Source organism: Leptopilina heterotoma, unplaced genomic scaffold (genome assembly GCF_015476425.1).
Source record: "Leptopilina heterotoma isolate Lh14 unplaced genomic scaffold, ASM1547642v1 Lhet_18, whole genome shotgun sequence".
In the NCBI taxonomy this organism is placed as follows: Eukaryota; Metazoa; Arthropoda; class Insecta; order Hymenoptera; family Figitidae; genus Leptopilina; species Leptopilina heterotoma.
In genome coordinates this window covers 2,734,479-2,754,474 of record NW_025110896.1, presented here as the reverse complement: position 1 = coordinate 2,754,474, position 19,996 = coordinate 2,734,479, and the positions used below count along the sequence as shown (strand labels likewise).

The following is a 19,996-nucleotide window of genomic DNA, read 5'->3' as shown; positions in this document are numbered from 1 at the left end:
AATTTAAATTAATTTTAACAATTGTCTCTCATTTCTAAATAATTTAAGTCTCTTATTTCTAAATAATTTAATTATTTACAGTGACGAATCTAACTCCAAGGAAAAAGAGAAGAGATCGTAGAAAAAACAGGATTAAAGGTGAAAGGGGTAAGTAAAAAAATATACAAATATTTATTTTCCTTTTTTATTTTCTTTATTCTTTACATTTCATAAAAATATGTTTTCATTTTCTTTCTTTAGTTTTTTTATTCTCTTCATTCTTTTAAATACATTTTCTTCTTTACATTTCTTTTAAATACATTTTCTGTCTTTATTTCTACAATCTTTACATTTCTTTAAAAATATGTTTTCATTTTCTTTCTTCATTCTTTACATTTCTTTAAAAAATCTCTAGTCTCTTGGTTTGGTATGGGGAGAGTATGACGACTTTCTCTCCCCAATCTCGCTAGTAGTAGCCTGAAGTCGTCCTCGAGGAAAAGTGACTTCTTTCTCCTTGAGTTGGGATGTTGGGATGACGAAGTTGTCTCCCCTTCTCAGAAAAAGAAGTCACCCTCAAGGAGAGGAGTTGTCGACTTCGCTCTCCTTGAGTAGGAAGAGGAGAAGTCATCCAAGTCATGAAGACGATGGATGGCGACTTCTATCTTCCAAGAAGTCGAATGGGTAAGAAGGTCACTGTGAAATAGAAAAAATTAACGATCTAGCTCTAGAAATTTAAAAAAAAAATTGACGTACAACCCCCCCCCCTTTTTTTCTCAAGGAGTAGTAAGGTCCTACTCCTTGACTTCGACTTCTAGTGGAACGTTGAGAAAGACATTTCCAACTTCCCTACTCGAGGAGATCGAAGTCGGAAACTCTCTCCTCGAGGACGACTTTGGTTTTTCACCAGTGGAGAGAGTCGTTAACTCTCCATTGGACTCGACGAATGGACTTTTGCTTGCTACTCTGTCAGGAGAGGACGGAGTCCTAACCTCCTCCCCTGGGGTCTGACGACTTTACTTCACTTCCAAGTAGGAAAAGTCGACAAAGCCTACTTGGGAAAGAACTTCTTTGAAAGGACTTCTTTTTCTCCCTAGGGAGAGAAAGAAGTAAAGTCAAAGTACTCCTTTCCTATGCCTCTATTTTCTACTTATCCTTTTCACCAAAAGAGAACAAACTCTCCGTGGGAAAAAAAAGTAGGAAATTAAGGGGGTAGAAAAATTGGAAAGTGGAAAAAATTGTGTAGGAAAAAAGTTTGGAAAGAAAGAGGAGTGTTTTAAGACAAAAAAGGGGAACAGACTTTTCCACTAGATGCCAAGAAAGGTGGAGTCGTAACCTCCTTTTTTTGGTTGACAATTTTCTCTCTCTACTTGTCAATATCAGTATTTACTGACAAGAATTATTATTACTTAATTTACAAGTAAAGAGAGAAAGTTCTCTTTGGAAAATGATATATATTGTTCATGTGAGTAAAAAACCTTTTTTTTGTTTCAGGAATGAAAAGGAAGACTTAGAAGAAAAGAAAATTCTATGAAGACTTTCATCTGCTAGTTACCAATATGCAAGGATTAATAAAGATATTTTCTTTTTTATACACTTGCCTCGCGTGCATTTATATTTTAATTAGAATAAAAAATATTTTAATTAGAATAAAAACATTGCCTAATATTTGTATACTACAATAAATATGTTATTAAAATTTTATATTTAAAAAATATATTTTTCATTGTCTTTAACTCCTTATCGTTAAGCTTTGAAGTTTAATTAATAAGAAACAATTATTCTACTTAAAGGCTCATTTACTCTCTAAATATTTTGAAGTGTAATGTGGATGCTGACAAATATTTCCTTTCATAAAGGAAAAAAAATACACTGAGAAAAAAATCTATTACACATAAAACTAATTTCCTTTTAAAACAAAACCTTAAATTGTAAACAGCATGTGACTGTTAAATTTCCATAGCTAATTTTTCAAACATTTCTCTCTTAATATATTGCATAAATTGAGCTTATATTTTAAAAAGTAGAATTCTTTTAAATATATTAAAAAAATTATTATTTATGATAACACAAATTTTTAATTCAAGAAATTGTTTCCAAGACTATGAAGTTATGAAATCACTTGATATCCCGGAAGTAATAATAATATTTTAAAATAAATAATATAAAAATAAAATAAATAAATAAATTTATAAAATATAAATATTTAAAAATATTTCCCGGAAGTCTAAAATATAAATATAAATTTTATTTAAATAAAATTTTTATTTAAATTATTTATTTTAGAACACTTTCTTGATAAAATTATAAAAAAATTGTAATATAAAAATTATAATTCCCACCAAACTAGTTTATAATAGATAATTTTTTAAATATTAAAATTTTCATACCTCCCTGACCCCTACCTCATCATACTTTAGTTTTATTCTCAAAAGATTAGCTTAATTTATTTTATATTTTAAGATAAAAATGATCGAAAAATTGACATTGGAGATCATAACAGTTATAAGAAAAGTCTTTTACTCACATGAGAAGAAAATTGCACCGATTACTGTGATATTCAGCCATAATAAACAATTAATAAATAATTTAATAATTAGTTATAATTAGTAATAAATAATAATTAATAATTAATAATAATTTTATAATAATTATTTATAGATAATAATTTTATAATAAATATTAATAAACAATAATTAATAATTCACAGTAATTGGTGCATAATTATTTTTTACTGCTATACTTAAACTAAGACCTACACCCAGATGTTTAATTAAAAACGTGTTTTAACCAAATTATCCGTAGATTATTTAATACTAGAATTAATGACTGACTTTTTCTTACAATTTAAACATTTGAGAATGATTCAAATTTTAGAGAGTGATTATGATAATTTTAAAAATACATTTGAATTTTTCGTAAAATTTCTTATGAAAGAAATTGAAATAATTGAAAATTATTATTATTAACTTCATTACATTTTAACCAATTATTTATGAATTTGTTCTGATATTATCATTTAAAAAAATACATACAAGGGTAAAGGAAAACAAATTTCGTAACAATACTGTACGGTCGTTAATTTTTTTGCTTACAAAAAAGTATTAAACTTTTTCTCCAATTTTGAATTATTGAAAAGTCGTCAATATTGAAAATAACAAATTTTTATTTTCGTTAACTTCGCACTAAAATTTTATTTAAAAAATATAAACTACTAAAAAGAATTTAAATTTTAATTATTAATTATTAATTTTAAATTTTATTTTTTATAAAATTTTATTTTATTTTTTTTTTTTAAAATACTCTTTAATCTTTTTGATTTTATTTCTTAATAAATTTTTTACCTATATCTTTAATTCTCACTAATTTATAAGGAATTTAAAAATTTGTAAAGAACATAATATTTTGCAATGAATATAATATAAATATGTATAATTATTGTAAATAAAATTATTTTTCTGGGCATAGGTTGCAATAAAAAAATAAATTATTTCAGTATTTCTTGACTTACCCCTCACCTTCGAATGATGAACGTTGTGAGTTGTCCTCTTATGTAATTATTAAAACTACTTATTTTACTAATTTCCTAGCTAATATAATCGTCATATCATGATTTCAGAATTCCTAGCTAAATAAATTACAGTACAATTTTTTACAGTATTACAGTACTACTCAACGAAAAAGACAAACTATTTTAAAGTATTGACAAATATTTGTTACTTTCGGAGAAAAATATCCTAAAGTATTAAAAGCTAAGCAGTATATGATGCTTTTCGAAGACTTCCCATAAATTTTGAATCATTCTGCGCTCCTTCTTCGGGACTTCTTTCCTTTTCCATCTCTCGCTGAGAAAATTTAAAAAAATCTGTAAAAAAAATTTAAGGACAAAAAAATTATAAATTGTCAAAATTAATTCCTACATTTAGACTGCTTTTAATAGAAAATAGTTTACGTATTTTTAAAAAATGCCAATTGTTACTACAAAGAAATAATTTATTACAACAGACTATAGATTTACTGGATTCAATGAAATAATTTTATTGCAAAAATTTTATTATTGAAAGTGAAATAAATTTATTAAAAAAAATTCTTTACTTTTTATTTAATGTTAATTAATCATTAATATTATCAAATAAAGAATATTAATCATTAATATTATCAAATAAAGAATATTAATCATTAATATTATCAAATAAAGAATATTAATCATTAATATTACCAAATAATACCAATAAAAATATTACCAAATAAAGATTATTAATAAAATAATTAATAAAATAATAAATTATTAACTAAAATAATACAAATTAAAATGAATTAACTAAATTTATAAAAATATTTCAAAATATAAAATAAATGTGACATAAATAATTTTGTTATTAATAAAACTAAAAGCGATAATATATATAAAAATATTACATTCATAAACAAATTTTGAAACAAATTTAAAATAATTATTTATTATTTTTGAAATTCTATAGAAATAATCATGAAATAGAAAAAAATTTGAAATTGGATTTATCTGTTGTAATAATTAATATAAATGTAAAAATGTTTTTTTTAATTACTGTAATGTTACTGTTAATTTAAAATACCATTATCTAAAATAAATTTCATATTTAAAAGCAACTTTGTTATATCTTTTGGTACTCACCCTGAAAAATCTTGCACATCCTTTTGGAATCGAAAAAAATTTTAATGTTAAATATTTGTGGCACTTAAAAAAATTAAAGTATTAGAAATATTTAAATAAATTTTATTTAGTGAAATAACAATTTATACTTGAAAATGTTGCCCCACTGAAGGACGACTTTGTACTGAAATTTTATGGGAGACTCAGGTAGAAGGCGATAACGAAAATAAATGAAAAGAGGGGGAAAGGGCAAAATTTCAATTTCGTACTTTTATTATCCTTCAAGAATAGATAGACAAGGATGCAAAGAATACAAGTATACTAAACAATGCCAATAGTTGTCACCTTTCTTATTTACAGTAGAGGATTAAATTTTCTCTCTAACTGTCAATTGTTGCAAAGTTGACTAAATTAAAGTAATGATTTTTAAAATTTTCTCGAAATTTTCAGTATTTTTTCAATAAAATTTTAAAGAAAAAAATATTATAACTTCTCCATTCAAATGAATAAATTAATTTAATTAATTATTAAAAATTAATAAAGAAAAAAAACATCAGTAAAAATTACTACTATTTTTTTAATTTTTAATAATTATTTCATCTTAACGTCGCACTTGTCTACTTTAAAGTATTTTTTTATTATTAAATAAGAATTTTTTTAAATTATTCTTTAAATGTAAATTATTAATTTAAATTTAAATTATTATTATTATTTTTTTCTTTTATTATTTATTATCAGTTCGGTAATTATAAATAAAATCAATTAATTAACTTTAAATTATTGTCTTTCTTTTTATTGAAAAATATATTATGTACAATAAAATTTACATAGTTTGCCTTGGTTCATTTCCTCATGTTCTCTTGTTAAGTCTTTCACTAAATACGTTTTTTTTATCAAAATTTTTAATTGTTCGCATGATCTTTGTAATTGTTTTAATTTTAATTATTATAAAAAGTGTAAACATACTGAATACTTATAAACAGAGTATTTTGTAATAAAATAATTAATTATGATTTTTATCACGATTTACATACATAAAATAGTTTAGTTTATTTTTTTATTTTATTTACTTTAAATTTCTAGTTCTTTATTTTATTTATTTATTTTGTAAATTTACCTAATATTTAAAAACTTAACATTTACAAAAACTAACAACTACAATATTATTTACAATAATTTGATACTTTAAAAATTAATGAATCTTTTTAATACTGTTTGTTGAAAGATAAGAAAATTTTCGCTCATTAAAAAACAAGTGATAAAATTAAAAGAACGTGGTTAAAAAAATTTTCCAAATTCTCAAGAGATTTTTAGATAAATCCAAAAATCTTACTTATCTAAGGATGCAACAAGTTCAAAATCGGGTTTATTTTGATCTTTACTAATTCTCCTCACTTGTCCTGTTTTTTCAATTACGCCATAACCAATCATACCAACACAGAGTATAAACATAAGTATATAAATTTTCTTAACAGTACAAAGATAAGGATTGTACGCATAGGCGATAACAGATCCTGTTGCCTCCCACAGTCGGAAGTTTGAATACGCGGCTTCTTCCTTATTTGGAAATAGCAAGCCGCAAAGCGCTGCAAAAATATAAATTATCATTGACTGATAAAGAAGAAATCCACGCAGTTTAATAAAACTACTTTCTCTTCAGTCGGTAAATTTATTGACAGATGGTAAATTACCATCGACTGGCAACTCTCTAAATGAAGAGATCTTTTTTATTCACTTTTCGAAAATTGTCCGAATAATTCCACGTGTGGCGTTACTTGTCATTTTAATTCAAACTCGATGAATTGTTAAAATAAATAATAAACTCCAATTCAAATAAATGAGAAAAAAAATTTTTCGATTTAAAAAAAAAATCCAGTTTATTGCAAAAAGTAGAAAAAATCAAAGTTCTATTATCCGACTTTAACGAAGTATATTGTTTACTAAAAAAATTTCCACTTTCGAATGGCTTCAATTTAAAAAAAAAGGAAACTTAATTTACTCACATATCAAATTTGAAACTATCCAATTATCTCAACATTCAATTTAAAAAATAAAAGAATTTTGTTTTGCTATTGATTTCCATTTTGAATGACGTTTAATTAATGAAGGAAAATACTTCAAATTCACGAGCGATAAAATTTTAAAACTATTCCTACCTCTATTTTTTATAAATAAAAATTCTCCACAGAAAACAATTCTATTTTTAGAAGAGAAAAAATATGTTTTGTATTATTTTTCACCTTTTTTTTTTTTTTGATAAATATTTTTTAAATAACTCACCATTGACTTGAACCAGCCAAATTGAATCGCAAATTCCCCAGAGACCGGATATAACAAAGAATATGGTGCCTTGTTCGGGCGAAGGTTTCCAAAGGATCAAGGCAATGAGAATTCCCATATGGAGAAAAAAAGCGAAGATCATTACGGGAATTCTTCCCGTCAGTTTCATTATTGAACCAGTGGCCAATGCTGCAATGGCGTTAGTCACACCAAAGCATATCATCACATATCCAATATTATTAATACCCCAGGCGCAGGAAACAAACGACTGAAAATTAAAATTAAATCTCATAAGCTTTCAATGACGGAATATTTTCAAATATTTCATTTTCGTTCTCTATTGAAAGAAAAAAATTTCCTTTTTTTTTTTTTTTTGCTGTTGTTATTTGAACAAGAATTGTCTGCGTTAAAATTGAGAATTAAAGTGAGCGGAGGAAAATCAAGTTCGAGAAATAATAACTCTGGTAAAATGAAAAAATCAATGTTGGAGAATTGGTCATTAATTTGAAAAAAAATAATATTTTTTTTAGTACTTATTGTAGGACAGATTTCAATTTCTTGCAAAGCATATCTTGTAAATAAATAAATTAAAAAACAAAAAACAATAAAATTGAGATTAAAATTAAATTTTTTTTATCTAATTTTAGAATCTAAATAAATTGCAATAATCAAAGATATTTTTACATAATTATTAATTCCCTTAATTAAATGAATTCATTAAATATTTTTTTTGGTACTTACAGCAGTGTAATCAGCGAAGAGAAAGGCCTGTTCGGCTCCTATGAATACAGTCAGTGGCAAAATTAATAATTGACTTTTCTCTTTCAATAATTTTAGTGTTACTGCCAACAGTTTTAAACCAGTCGTTCCACTTGTTGACCCCTTTCTACCCCTATCGTACCTATAAAATAAATAAATATTTAAATTTTTTTCCGAAAAGAATTTTCTAAAATTTTGTAAAAACTCTAAAGAATTTTCTTCAGAAACTACTAAATACTAAATAAAATATTAAACTAAATTAAATTAGTAAATATAAATTAGTAATATTAGTTAAAATACTAAAAGTACCAAAGATACTAAAAATACTAAAAATACTGAAAATATTGAAGATACTAAAGATACTAAAATATTAAAAATATTAAAATCGCAAAAATACTAAAATGATAAAATACTAAAAAAATAAAATAAAAATAAAATACTAAAAAAATAAAATAAAAATAAAATACTAAAAAAATAAAATAAAAATAAAATACTGAAAAATTAAAAAGTTCAAAATATTAAAATACAAAAATGATTAAAATAGTAAAAATACTAAGATGCTGAAGATACTAAAGATATTGAAATTATTTAAAATACCAAAAATTCTAAAATATTAAAATATTAATATACAAAAAATATTAGGTAAAATACAAAAAATAAAGATATTCAAAATACTAAAAATACAAAAAATATTAAAAATTCTAAAGATACTAAAAATACTAAAAAAATTCAAAATATTACAAATAATAAATTACAAAAAGTATTAAAATATTCCATATTTTAAAAAAATTATTCCGAACAAAATTAAAAAATTTACTAAACAAATTATTCATTTGCATATTTTTAAAACAATTTTTCATTCCGTTCAACATTAAATAAGAAGGAAAATAAAATAAATTATTTTTGTTGTAATTTGTAAAAAGAAAAAAGGAGATTGATTAGAAGCATATTAGACTTGGTCGTTAATATCAATATTGTCAATTAGCTATATCGTAAATTAAATATTGACATGAGAATATTAATGATTTACCTAGACATGGAATCCACGCCAAATGCAACGATGAGACATGCTACTATCATGCATCCTAAATAAATTCCGGAAATCATCCAAATCCTCTCGGATGCTGGAGCTTCTAAATTTGGATTCGCCTCGACAATCCCACAAAATTGTGCGCCACAAATTTCTGATACCACCGTACTATTTAATATATTCTCCGTTTCCTTTACCTCCATTCCATATGATAAAACTGAAATTTTCTTTTCATTAATTTCATTTCATGAAAATTTCTACTGCTATTGAATTTTACTACTGAATTTTAGAAATTAAAATTTTTTAAAAATTTGAATTGTAGTTGAAATAAATTATAAATCAATAATTATAAAATAATAATTTTTAATAAAAATAAATACCTACAAACAAGTTAATAACAACAACTATATCGTAAGGTGAATTGTTACCAAAAAAATTATAATTGTAACTATTATTAATATCTGGGTCATAAAAATTAATTTTATTCACAATTTATAAAAAGTAACCACATCCCATAATCAGCAGAAGATGAAAAATTATTTTGACCGAACTTTATCTTCTGATTACTAAAAATTTTTAGTCATAAAATTTTTTACTGGTCCTAACTTATCACAAGAACAATTCCAATTAATATCTGGGTCATAAAAATTAATTAAATTCAGAATTCATAAAAAGTAATCACAGCCGATAATCAGCAGAAGATGAAAAATTATTTTTGAGCGAACTTTATATTCTAATCACTAAAAATTTTTAGTAATAAAATTTTTTACCGGTCCTAGACTATTGCTAGAACAATTCCAATTAATATTTGGGTTATAAAATATAATTAAATTCACAATTCATAAAATGTAACCACAGCCGATAATCAGCAGAAGATGAAAAATTATTTTTGAGTGAAGTTTATCTTCTGATTACTAAAAATTTTTAGTAATAAAATTTTTTACCGGTCCTAGACTATTGCTAGAACAATTCCAATTAATATTTGGGTCATAAAAATTAATTTAATTCACAATTTATAAAAAGTAACAACAGCCCATAATCTGCAGAAGATGAAAAATGATTTTTGAGCGAACTTTATATTCTAATCACTAAAAATTTTTAGTAATAAAATTTTTTACTGGTCCTAGACTATTGCTAGAACAATTTCAATTAATATCTGGGTCATAAAATATAATTAAATTCAGAATTCATAAAAAGTAATCACAGCCGATAATCAGCAGAAGATGAAAAATTATTATTGAGCAAACTTTATCTTCTGATTACTATTAATTTTTAGTCATAAAATTTTTACTGGTCCCAAACTATTGCTAGAACAATTCCAATTAATATCTGGGTCATAAAAATTAATTTAATTCACAATTTATAAAAATTAACCACAGCCGATAATCAGCAGAAGATGAAAAATTATTTTGAGCGAACTTTATCTTCTGTTTACTAACATTTTTTAGTCATAATAATTTGTACTGATTTTAAACTATTGCTAGAACAATTCCAATTAATATCTGGGTCATAAAAATTAATTTAATTCACAATTTATAAAAATTAACCACAGCCGATAATCAGCAGAAGATGAAAAATTATTTTGAGCGAACTTCATCTTCTGTTTACTAACATTTTTTAGTCATAATAATTTCTACTGATTTTAAACTATTGCTAGAACAATTCCAATTAATATCTGGGTCATAAAAATTAATTTAATTTACAATTGATAAAAAGTAACCACAGTCGATACATTTTTCAATGTAAAATAATTGAAATAAAATTAACGACATAAAAGTATAATTTTTTTTTAAATTTAAATTTCAATTTGTAATTATTAATTCATTAATTGAAAATTCACGTTTTAATTATTATTCGTTTTCGTTAATTTTAGCTGGATTTAAATACCAACACAGAGAATGATATATTATATAGGTACCATTTGAGATGATTTGATATAATTTAAAAGTGAACCGTGAGTACTCTCGTTTTATATATCCGTTACCAATTGAACAATTCGTGCCATGGTTGCACGATAGATTGAATACATACATATATATCTGTATGCGGCATTATCAAGCAAACGTGAGAATTTACGATGTTATAAACGGATAGAAGAAGAAAAAATTTTATTGTTTTTCTAACAACTTGATAGGTATTCTTTTTACTGCACATTTGACCTCATTTTTTTTCGGGGGTGGAAATTTAATATTTTCAATCAACTTTTATGTCCGATTTCAATCAGTTATTATTTTTAATCCATATTTATTTATATACGGTGAAGCATTATTTTTTTTTTAAATATATATATTTATAAAAATAAAATTTAGATTGAAATATGAAAAGAAAGTTTAATTAAAATGTAAAAAAGAAAGTTTAATTGAAATGTAAACAAGAAACTTTAATTAAAATATTAAAAGAAACTTAAAAAAAATTAAAAGAAACTTTAATTAAAATACAAAAATTAAAATCAAACTATAAAGAGAATTTACATAATATATTTATAATTTATTTTTATATTAAAATTTAAAAAAAAAGATAATGAAAGAAGAGAAAATTATAATTAACTGTCAAAATGAATTATTATCCACATTGACATTTTGTTTGTCTATAGCAATGAAAATGCTATGGAAATAATAAATTAAAAATAAATGTAGCATGTGAGAAGTTAGAAGAAAAAGTCTTAAGTTTGAGAAAAATTATGAAAAATATTTGTTTTTTTATAATCACCTGCTGATGAAATGAGATTTCCCCAGACTTGTGCCATTTGATAGAACATGAAAAAGAGACCAAAGAATCTCGTGACAAGAATATCGGCACTTAAATCTGAGACACTGGCATAAGCCTCTGATACGACCGTCAAGTAAGTGCACTTTGCACACCAAAGTGGCCCTCCTCCAAGACCGACTGCTAATCCCGCAGGAATCATCGTATAAAATCTAGGGTAGAACTGAGCAGCAATGAATGGCATGTATGCAATGAAGGTCAATGAAATTGTCCACTTGCATCCTAACCAACTGAAAAAGAAAACAAAAATGATAAATTCATAATTTTCTACTTTTTGTCTGACTACAAATGACTTTTCTACTTACAAATAAAAAGAGTTAAATGAGTTTTTCTACTTAGGAAATTTTATTTAAAAAAATGTTTGTCTGACTTAAAAGAATTTTTCTACTTACAAACAACAAGAAAATAATTTTGTATTTAGTTAATAAGTATTGTCTGACTATAACGATTTTTTCTACTTATAAATAATAAAAAGGTAAATAAATTTGTCTGCTTAGGAAATTCTATTAAAAAAAATGTTTTTCTGACTTAAAAGAATTTTTCTACTTACAAACAAGAACAAAATAATTTTGTATTTAATAATTAAGTATTGTCTGACTACAACGACTTTTTCTACTTATAAATAAAAAATATATTTTTCTATTTCAAAAAAAAATAATTGTCTGACTACTGTAACTTTTTCTACTTAAAAAGAAGAAAATAAATGATTATCAACTAAAAAAGAATTTGTCTAACTTGTACGACTGTTTCTACTAAAAAGTACACAAGAAAACTTTTCTATTTAAATAATCAGTTTTATTTATCATCAAATCGTTTTTCCACTTAAAAATAACAGAGAATAAATTTAACTAAAAAATATTTGTTTTACTGCTCACAAATAACAAAGAAAAATAATATTTCATTTAAAAATAAATACTGTCTGGCTACAATGACTTTTTCTACTTATAAATGAAAAAAGATAAATGAGCTTTTCTATATAAAAAATTGCATAGAAAAAAATTTTTGTCTGACTTCGACGAATTTTTCCAGTTACAAAATTTTTCTACTTACAAAAATAATTTTGTATTCAATTAATAAATATTGTCTTACTACAGTGATTTTTTCTACTTATAAATAAAAAAAAGATAAATGAGTTTTTCTACTTAAAAAAATTTATTGAAAAAAATGTTTGTCTGACTTAAAAGAATTTTTCTACTTACAAAAATAATTTTATATTCAATTAATAAATATTGTCTGACTATAGTGATTTTTTCTACTTATAAGTAAAAAAAGAAATTATTATCAACTAAAAAAGAATTTGTCTGATTTGTAGGATAGTTTTATTTGTTCAATTTCTCTTCAATTTTTTGTTTACCTTTGCTCTGTAAGTCGTGTATATTTCTTAAAATTTCCTTTCTCTTCTAAAGCGAATTTTCCTAAAACGTCTTTTACTTTTTTAACTTCTAATCCCAACTCATTCATGAATTCATCGAAAACTTGTTTATTTTTATTCATTATTTCTTTTTCCTCGCCAATTAAATCAACTTCATCCTCACTTTCATCTTCATCTACTTTTTGAATTATTGTTTGATTATAATAAAAATATCAATAAAACCCCAATTTCTTTATTTCATTTGTTCAACTTCTTTTTTTGTTCTTGTCCTATAATTGTTTTTCTTTTCTATTTTATTAACTTTTTGATCTGAATTTTCATTAGATTTCGATATTTCCTGTGCATTTGAATATTAATTTATTTAGTGAAAAAATTTATTTTAAGACCAAAAAAAAATTAAAGACCATTAAAATAATTTTTTATTATTTAATTATGTTTATAGTGGTTTTTTCGTTAATCCCAAAAAATACGTTTAGAAATCAATTACAAAAAAATAATTTCTATTCAAAAAATAAATTATCTCACAGATGATTGATTTTCGAGAATTTCTACTTAGACAGACAGAAAATAAGCTACTCAAATTAGTAACTATCCTGGTGTCACTAAAATATTACCCCATTAAGAATAATCCGTTTGAATAAATTTTCGAAACAAAGTAAAAAATAAAAAGGAAAATTTTGCAAAATAAATTTTTTAATATCACTTTACCTTATTAGAACCACTGGCAGGAAAATATTGCTGAAAATAAGGCTGCCATAAATGGAAGCTAAAGTGAATGTCCCTAAAGATTCATCTGCATTGATCGAGCTTTGAAGGTTACTCGCCCCCATAAAGGCAGTGAAGTGTATCATGAATGCAAATCCGATCATTAAAATATTTTTTAATATTCTCCATTTTTCCGATGGTTCGAAATCTCTACCTTCAACTTTGACAAATTGTCGTGATGTATCAATTTTATCGACAGTCATCTTTTATATTATTTTTCATATGTTTCTAGTTATTTTTTTCTTTAATTTTAATAATTATTTTATTATCAAAGAAAATTTATTTCTGTTTCAATTTTTTTAATGTCGTCAAATGAATATTCTTGTTTGTTTTCTTCTTCTTGTTGTCACATTATTGTTGAATTATAATAATTATTCTTCATTTCCATTGTGACTGAAATCTGAAATCAGAAAAATAATTTTTTAATTAAAAAATACTGTCTGACTTAAATGAGTTTTTCTACTTAAAATTAACAGAAGAAAGTAGTTTTGTTTTAAGATTTTCTCGAAAAAAGGGTAAAAAAAATAATATTTTATTTAAAAATAAATACTGTCTGACTACAATGACTTTTTCTACTTATAAATAAAAAAAAATAAATGAGCTTTTCTACGGAACAAATTTTATTACAAGAAATGTTTGTCAGACTTAAACGAATTTTTCTATTTACTTACAAAAATAATTTTCTATCCAATAAATATTGTCTGACTACAACGACTTTTTCTACTTAAAAATTAAAAAAAGATAATTTTGTATTTAAAATATAAGTAACGTCTGGCTACAAAAACTTTTTCTACTTAAAAAGAAGAAAATAAATTATTATCAACTAAAAAAGAATTTGTCTGACTTAAACGAATTCTTCTACTTACAAACAACAAGAAAATAATTTTGTATTTAATAATTAAGTATTGTCTGACTACAACGACTTTTTCTACTTATAAATAAAAAATATAATTTTCTATTTCAAAAAATAAATATTGTCTGACTACAGTAACTTTTTCTACTTAAAAAGAAGAAAATAAATTATTACCAACTAAAAAAGAATTTGTCTAACTTGTACGACTGTTTCGACTGAAAAGTACACAAGAAAACTTTTCTATTTAAAAAATCAGTTTTATCTATCAGCAAATCCTTTTTCCACTTAAAAATAACAGAGAATGAATTTCACTAAAAAATATTTGTTTTATTGCTCACAATTAATAAAGAAAAATAATATTTTATTTAAAAATAAATACTGTCTGACCACAATGACTTTTTCTACTCATAAATAAAAAAAATATAAATGAGTTTTTCTACTTAAAAAATTGTATTGCAAAAAATGTTTGTCTGTCATAAGCTATTTTTTCTACTTACAAACAACAAGAAAATAATTTTCTATTCAATACCTAAAAATATTGTCTGACTACGACGAATTTTTCTACTTAAAAATAAAAAAAAACGATAATTTTCTATTTAAAAACTAAGTATTGTCTGGCTGTAGTAACTTTTTCTACTTAAAAATAAGAAAATAAATTATTACCAACTAAAAAAGATTTTGTCTAACTTGTACGACTGTTTCGACTGAAAAGTACACAAGAAAACTTTTCTATTTAAAAAATCAGTTTTATCTATCAGCAAATCCTTTTTCCACTTAAAAATAACAGAGAATGAATTTCACTAAAAAATATTTGTTTTATTGCTCACAATTAATAAAGAAAAATAATATTTTATTTAAAAATAAATACTGTCTGACCACAATGACTTTTTCTACTCATAAATAAAAAAAATATAAATGAGTTTTTCTACTTAAAAAATTGTATTGCAAAAAATGTTTGTCTGTCATAAGCTATTTTTTCTACTTACAAACAACAAGAAAATAATTTTCTATTCAATACCTAAAAATATTGTCTGACTACGACGAATTTTTCTACTTAAAAATAAAAAAAACGATAATTTTCTATTTAAAAACTAAGTATTGTCTGGCTGTAGTAACTTTTTCTACTTAAAAATAAGAAAATAAATTATTATCAACTAAAAAAGAATTTTTCTGACTTGTACGATTGTTTCTATTGAAAAGCACAAAAAAATAATTTTCGTATATTTTTCTATTCTTGTTTTTCGCTGTTGTCTTGAAATTAAAAAAAACTCGTCGCACAGAAACAGACTTTTTTCGCTTTAAAGTACCTAAAAAAGTTCTTTCAACAGAAAAATAACTGACTAGAATATCTTTCTCTACTTAAAACAGTCTCGCCAGTTAAAATACCCTTTTCCACTGAAAAATAACTCCTGTCTGACCAAGTCGACATTTTCTACTTAAAACTCCCCAAAAAAGGTATTTTTTAAAAAATTAAAATAAATAATAATAATATAATATTTCAATTTAAAATTTTAATTTAAAATTAAAATTTAAAATTAAAACACTACATTAATTTGTATTCGCCCATTAATGATTCTATCAAAGTATTAATTAAAATTTGTAATTAAAAGTTTAAAACTGTTTATTTTGAAGTATCATATTTTTTCTTACACTCAACCATGTTTATAATACTTTGAAAAATTTTCCAGTTAATTTTCATTAAATTAAAGTTCAGTTTAGAGGACTTTCTTTTAACAAGGGTATTGCAAAACAGATAGTTTCAAAAGTGTCATGAGGCACTCAAGAAATTTTTTAATTAGAGCATAAAATTTTTCTACTCCCACGTCTCATAAAGTGTTAGTACACCTTTCATCACTCTATTATATTTTTATTACTTAATATAGTATTAAAATACGAGTTAAATTCATGGAGAAAGAAATTATTTATGAAACAACTTGAGGTTACATTATGGTGTAAAATATATTACAAATATAAATTTCTCTCCAATCGATAATGGAAAAATTGAAAATAAAAAAAATGAAAGTACTATGTAAATAAGAAAAATTAACAAACGTTAAATATTAAAATAAATATTAAAATAAATATCAAATAATATTGTATAAATATTATATATTAATAATTTAATACAATTTTCAAATAACTATTCTGTGTTTGAAAATCAAATAGTGACACGTCATGAAAGGATAAAATGAGTTGTATTTTATCTTCAAGGCCATTTACACATTTCAAATGCATGTATCGAACATTTAGAAAGTAAGAATTATTCGTTTCAATAAAAAGTGTAAATAAAGTTCAGATTTTTTTAACTCGGTTTACAGGTAAATATAGAAAAAAAAATGGGATAAATAGATGTAAATGAACGAAGGTAAATAAAAACGTAAATAAAAATAGAAAATAGTGAATGAAGATGTAATCAAATTTACAAAAGTAAAGAAAGAAATAAATAAAAAATACGAATGGAAATAAATAAAAAATACGAATGTAAATAAATAAATAAAACGAAAATAAACGATCTCAAATAGAGAAATAAAAAAATAAACTAAAGTACGTAAAGAAGTTTAACAAAGTAAATAAATAAAACTAACTGAAGAAAAAAAAAATTTTTAAACTAATTAAAAAAATATGAATAAATAAATAAAAAAATAAAATAAATAAGAAAAAAAGAATATTAAAATACTAATCAAAAAATATGAATGAATAAATAAAAAAATAAAAATAAAATAAATAAACAAATGAAAAAAATATAATAAATAAACAAATAAAATAAGACACAAAATAATTAAAAAATAGATAAAAGGTAAAAATAAACAATAATAAATAAAAATAAACACCTAATAAATAAAAATACAAAATAATAGATAAAAATACACAATAATAGATAAAAAATATATAAACAAATTAAATAAAAAATTACAATATATATTGAGGAAACTTTTAACTCAGAGGATTTATTGAACTATTCAGTCAAAGGACTTGACGGGACAATAAATTTTGGGTAATACGCAACATTTAGGGTGAAATTCACAAATAGTAAGCGATAAAATTTTCACGCAGTACTTCACATTGACATGGAAAAACTTTTAGAGAACATTGCTAAAACAGCTTCCCTGTCAATTGGGATGAGGGTTCAACTTCTCTCGCCTTTCAAGTGCCTCTTTCACCGACAAACATGATATTTAAAGATGACGAAACTGGGGTAAAGTCACAAGCAAAAATTATTACTTCAATTTACTTAGCTATTAATAAAATACTCAAAATATAAATATTTAATTTCCCAAAGCATCAAAGAAGAGAAAAAAAATACCAAAATGAGATTTTTTTTCAATCTTTTATTTTCATCAGTAAATTAAATATAAAAAAAAATTCTTTTTAATTAAAATCATGGTAAATTAGTTGATAAAATCTATAGATTTTAAGAGATATTTAAAAGATATTATATAATAATAATAATATAATAATAATAATATTTATTTAAAAGATATATCTTTTTAATTAAATCACCTTCCTAAAGTTCTTTTTTTATTCAAAAAAGTTATAAAAGATATAAAGAAAAGCAGACAAAATTATTTGTACAAAGAAAAATATTTACAAACTTTTGAATAAATGATAAAAATTTATTTTAATCCTAAATATAAATTATGTTTTCGAAATAAAATTATTTATTAATTAGATTAATGGTATTTGTAAGTCACTTTGAATTGGAAATATATTAAAGTTATATATATGTGTGTACAAATTTTCTTGCGGAGAAAAGGACAAATTTTCTCGTTCAAACAGTAAGAGGGAATTTTAATTAATAGTGGAAATAATTGGTCCATTAGGAGACGTTATTAATTACATGGCGATCAATCATTTTGTAAAGCAAAGGACTCTAAAATATTCCTCCCAAACTTCATCAATACACAAAGCTTTCCCCAGAACTTTGTCATCCTCGTGCTTCTAATCAATTTTATTTCCTCGTTTTTTTTCGCATCAAAATCTAAAAGTCAATTTAGCCTTGTTTTTACCTTGAAATTAAAAAAAAACCAATGTTTTGTTCTCTTGAACATATAATTCATGAGACAAAAATTTCTATTTCCGGAAGAAATATCAATATATACGCGCATTGTTCATATAATTATTAATGTAGCTGTCATTTATAATTATTGTTATTAATCATTTATTTAAAAAAAATGTTTATCTCCCTTGTCTGTTACAAAGTTACTATTATTTTTTTCCATTATTTATTGCTTCAGTATTTATAAACATATAAACAATGTAAATGAGAATGTATAAATTATATAAAAACGAGAAAATGTGATATGAATAATAAAATAACCAAAAAATGTAAATAATAAATAAACAATATAAAATATTATATTTTTAAATAAATAAAAAATATGTTTAAAAAATAAATAAAATCACATAAATTAATAAATGAAAAAAACTATTATTTTGTTTTTAAGTAAATAAAAAATGTTAAAAAAAAAGAAATGAAAAAGAACGAAAAAAGAAATTTAAAAAAACGAAAAAGAAGATGTTACAAAAACAATTTTAGTTCATGAAAGTTTCATGTATTTCCGCTGCATTTTAAAGACAACATTGAGTCACATTTTTAATTAACATAACTAGATTTTGTCTAGAAAAGTGTTTTAAAACTTGTCTTGAATTTCATTTAAAGTCAAGGATGTTAGTCCTGGGTTTGTTTAATTTGTAAATTTTATTTTCAAAAAACAATTTTAACTTTTAATTTTTTACGAAAATTGCAAATTTAAATTTAAATAACAAATAATTTAATTGTAATAATTGTTAATAAAACAAATTATGGTTAATCTTTGCTCAAACTGTTTTTTGATTTGTAATAAAAAAGACTCAAGACTTATTAATATTACTGCAGTTATTATTAAAATATTGTAATTATTATTTTATTATTAGTATCATTTATTTAATTACAATTTTATTACAAAGCAATAATTATTTATTTTTATTTATTCATGTAATAAAAAGAATAAAAAAAGTAAATAAAATTTAATAGTAAAAAGAATAATAGTATTTATTTATTTAATTAAAGTGTTATTGTAAAATAGTATTTGTTTAAACTATTTATTACTATTATGTATATTACAAAATAATCGATTATTATAAATAAATTTTTTAATCAAGAAAACAACTGTTTATACTTGAGAAGCAAATTTTAATGTTTTTTTTATTATATTTATTTAATATTCGTATACAAAAATTTTCCGTTTATACAAAAGTTAAACCATGTAATAAAATAAATACAAAAAGCAAAAAAAAAAAAAAAAGAAAAAAAATTACTTTTCTTACTATTCGTTTTATTATTTTATATTTAAACATATAATAAAATAAATAAAAATTATTTATTTTATAAATAATACCAAGTTGTTTGAAAAAATGTAATTATAAAATAAACAAGCAAAATTCTGTATAAATTTCTTATTTAAAAAAAAATATGAAGAAAAATTCACTAAACTTACATTTTTACATGATGAAAATCACTATAATCGTCATCTATAGACAACTAACGACAAACTGATTATACATAAATATTGGGACTGTAGA

At 22.8% G+C, this 19,996-nt stretch overlaps 1 protein-coding gene across 6 annotated transcripts in view; it reads right to left on the bottom strand.

Annotated features, from left to right (window-relative positions):
- Window positions 1-318: 318 nt before the first annotated feature.
- LOC122499928 (UNC93-like protein) overlaps window positions 319-19,996 on the bottom strand; it is a 100,442-nt gene continuing 80,764 nt past the window's right edge. For 2 of the 6 annotated variants that reach the window (XM_043608524.1, XM_043608523.1), the window contains 6 exons: window positions 13,525-13,981; window positions 11,388-11,674; window positions 8,679-8,895; window positions 7,631-7,790; window positions 6,890-7,157; window positions 5,376-6,195 (listed from right to left, as the gene is read on the bottom strand). In XM_043608524.1, coding sequence (XP_043464459.1) covers window positions 5,939-6,195; window positions 6,890-7,157; window positions 7,631-7,790; window positions 8,679-8,895; window positions 11,388-11,674; window positions 13,525-13,784 — 1,449 coding nt within the window. In that variant the 5' untranslated portion in view covers window positions 13,785-13,981 and the 3' untranslated portion in view covers window positions 5,376-5,938. Of the gene's footprint in view, window positions 673-3,415; window positions 3,842-5,375; window positions 6,196-6,889; window positions 7,158-7,630; window positions 7,791-8,678; window positions 8,896-11,387; window positions 11,675-13,524; window positions 13,982-19,911; window positions 19,975-19,996 lie in introns of those variants that run through there. The other 4 variants (XR_006301406.1, XR_006301407.1, XM_043608522.1 and 1 more) reach the window with 4 other exon arrangements.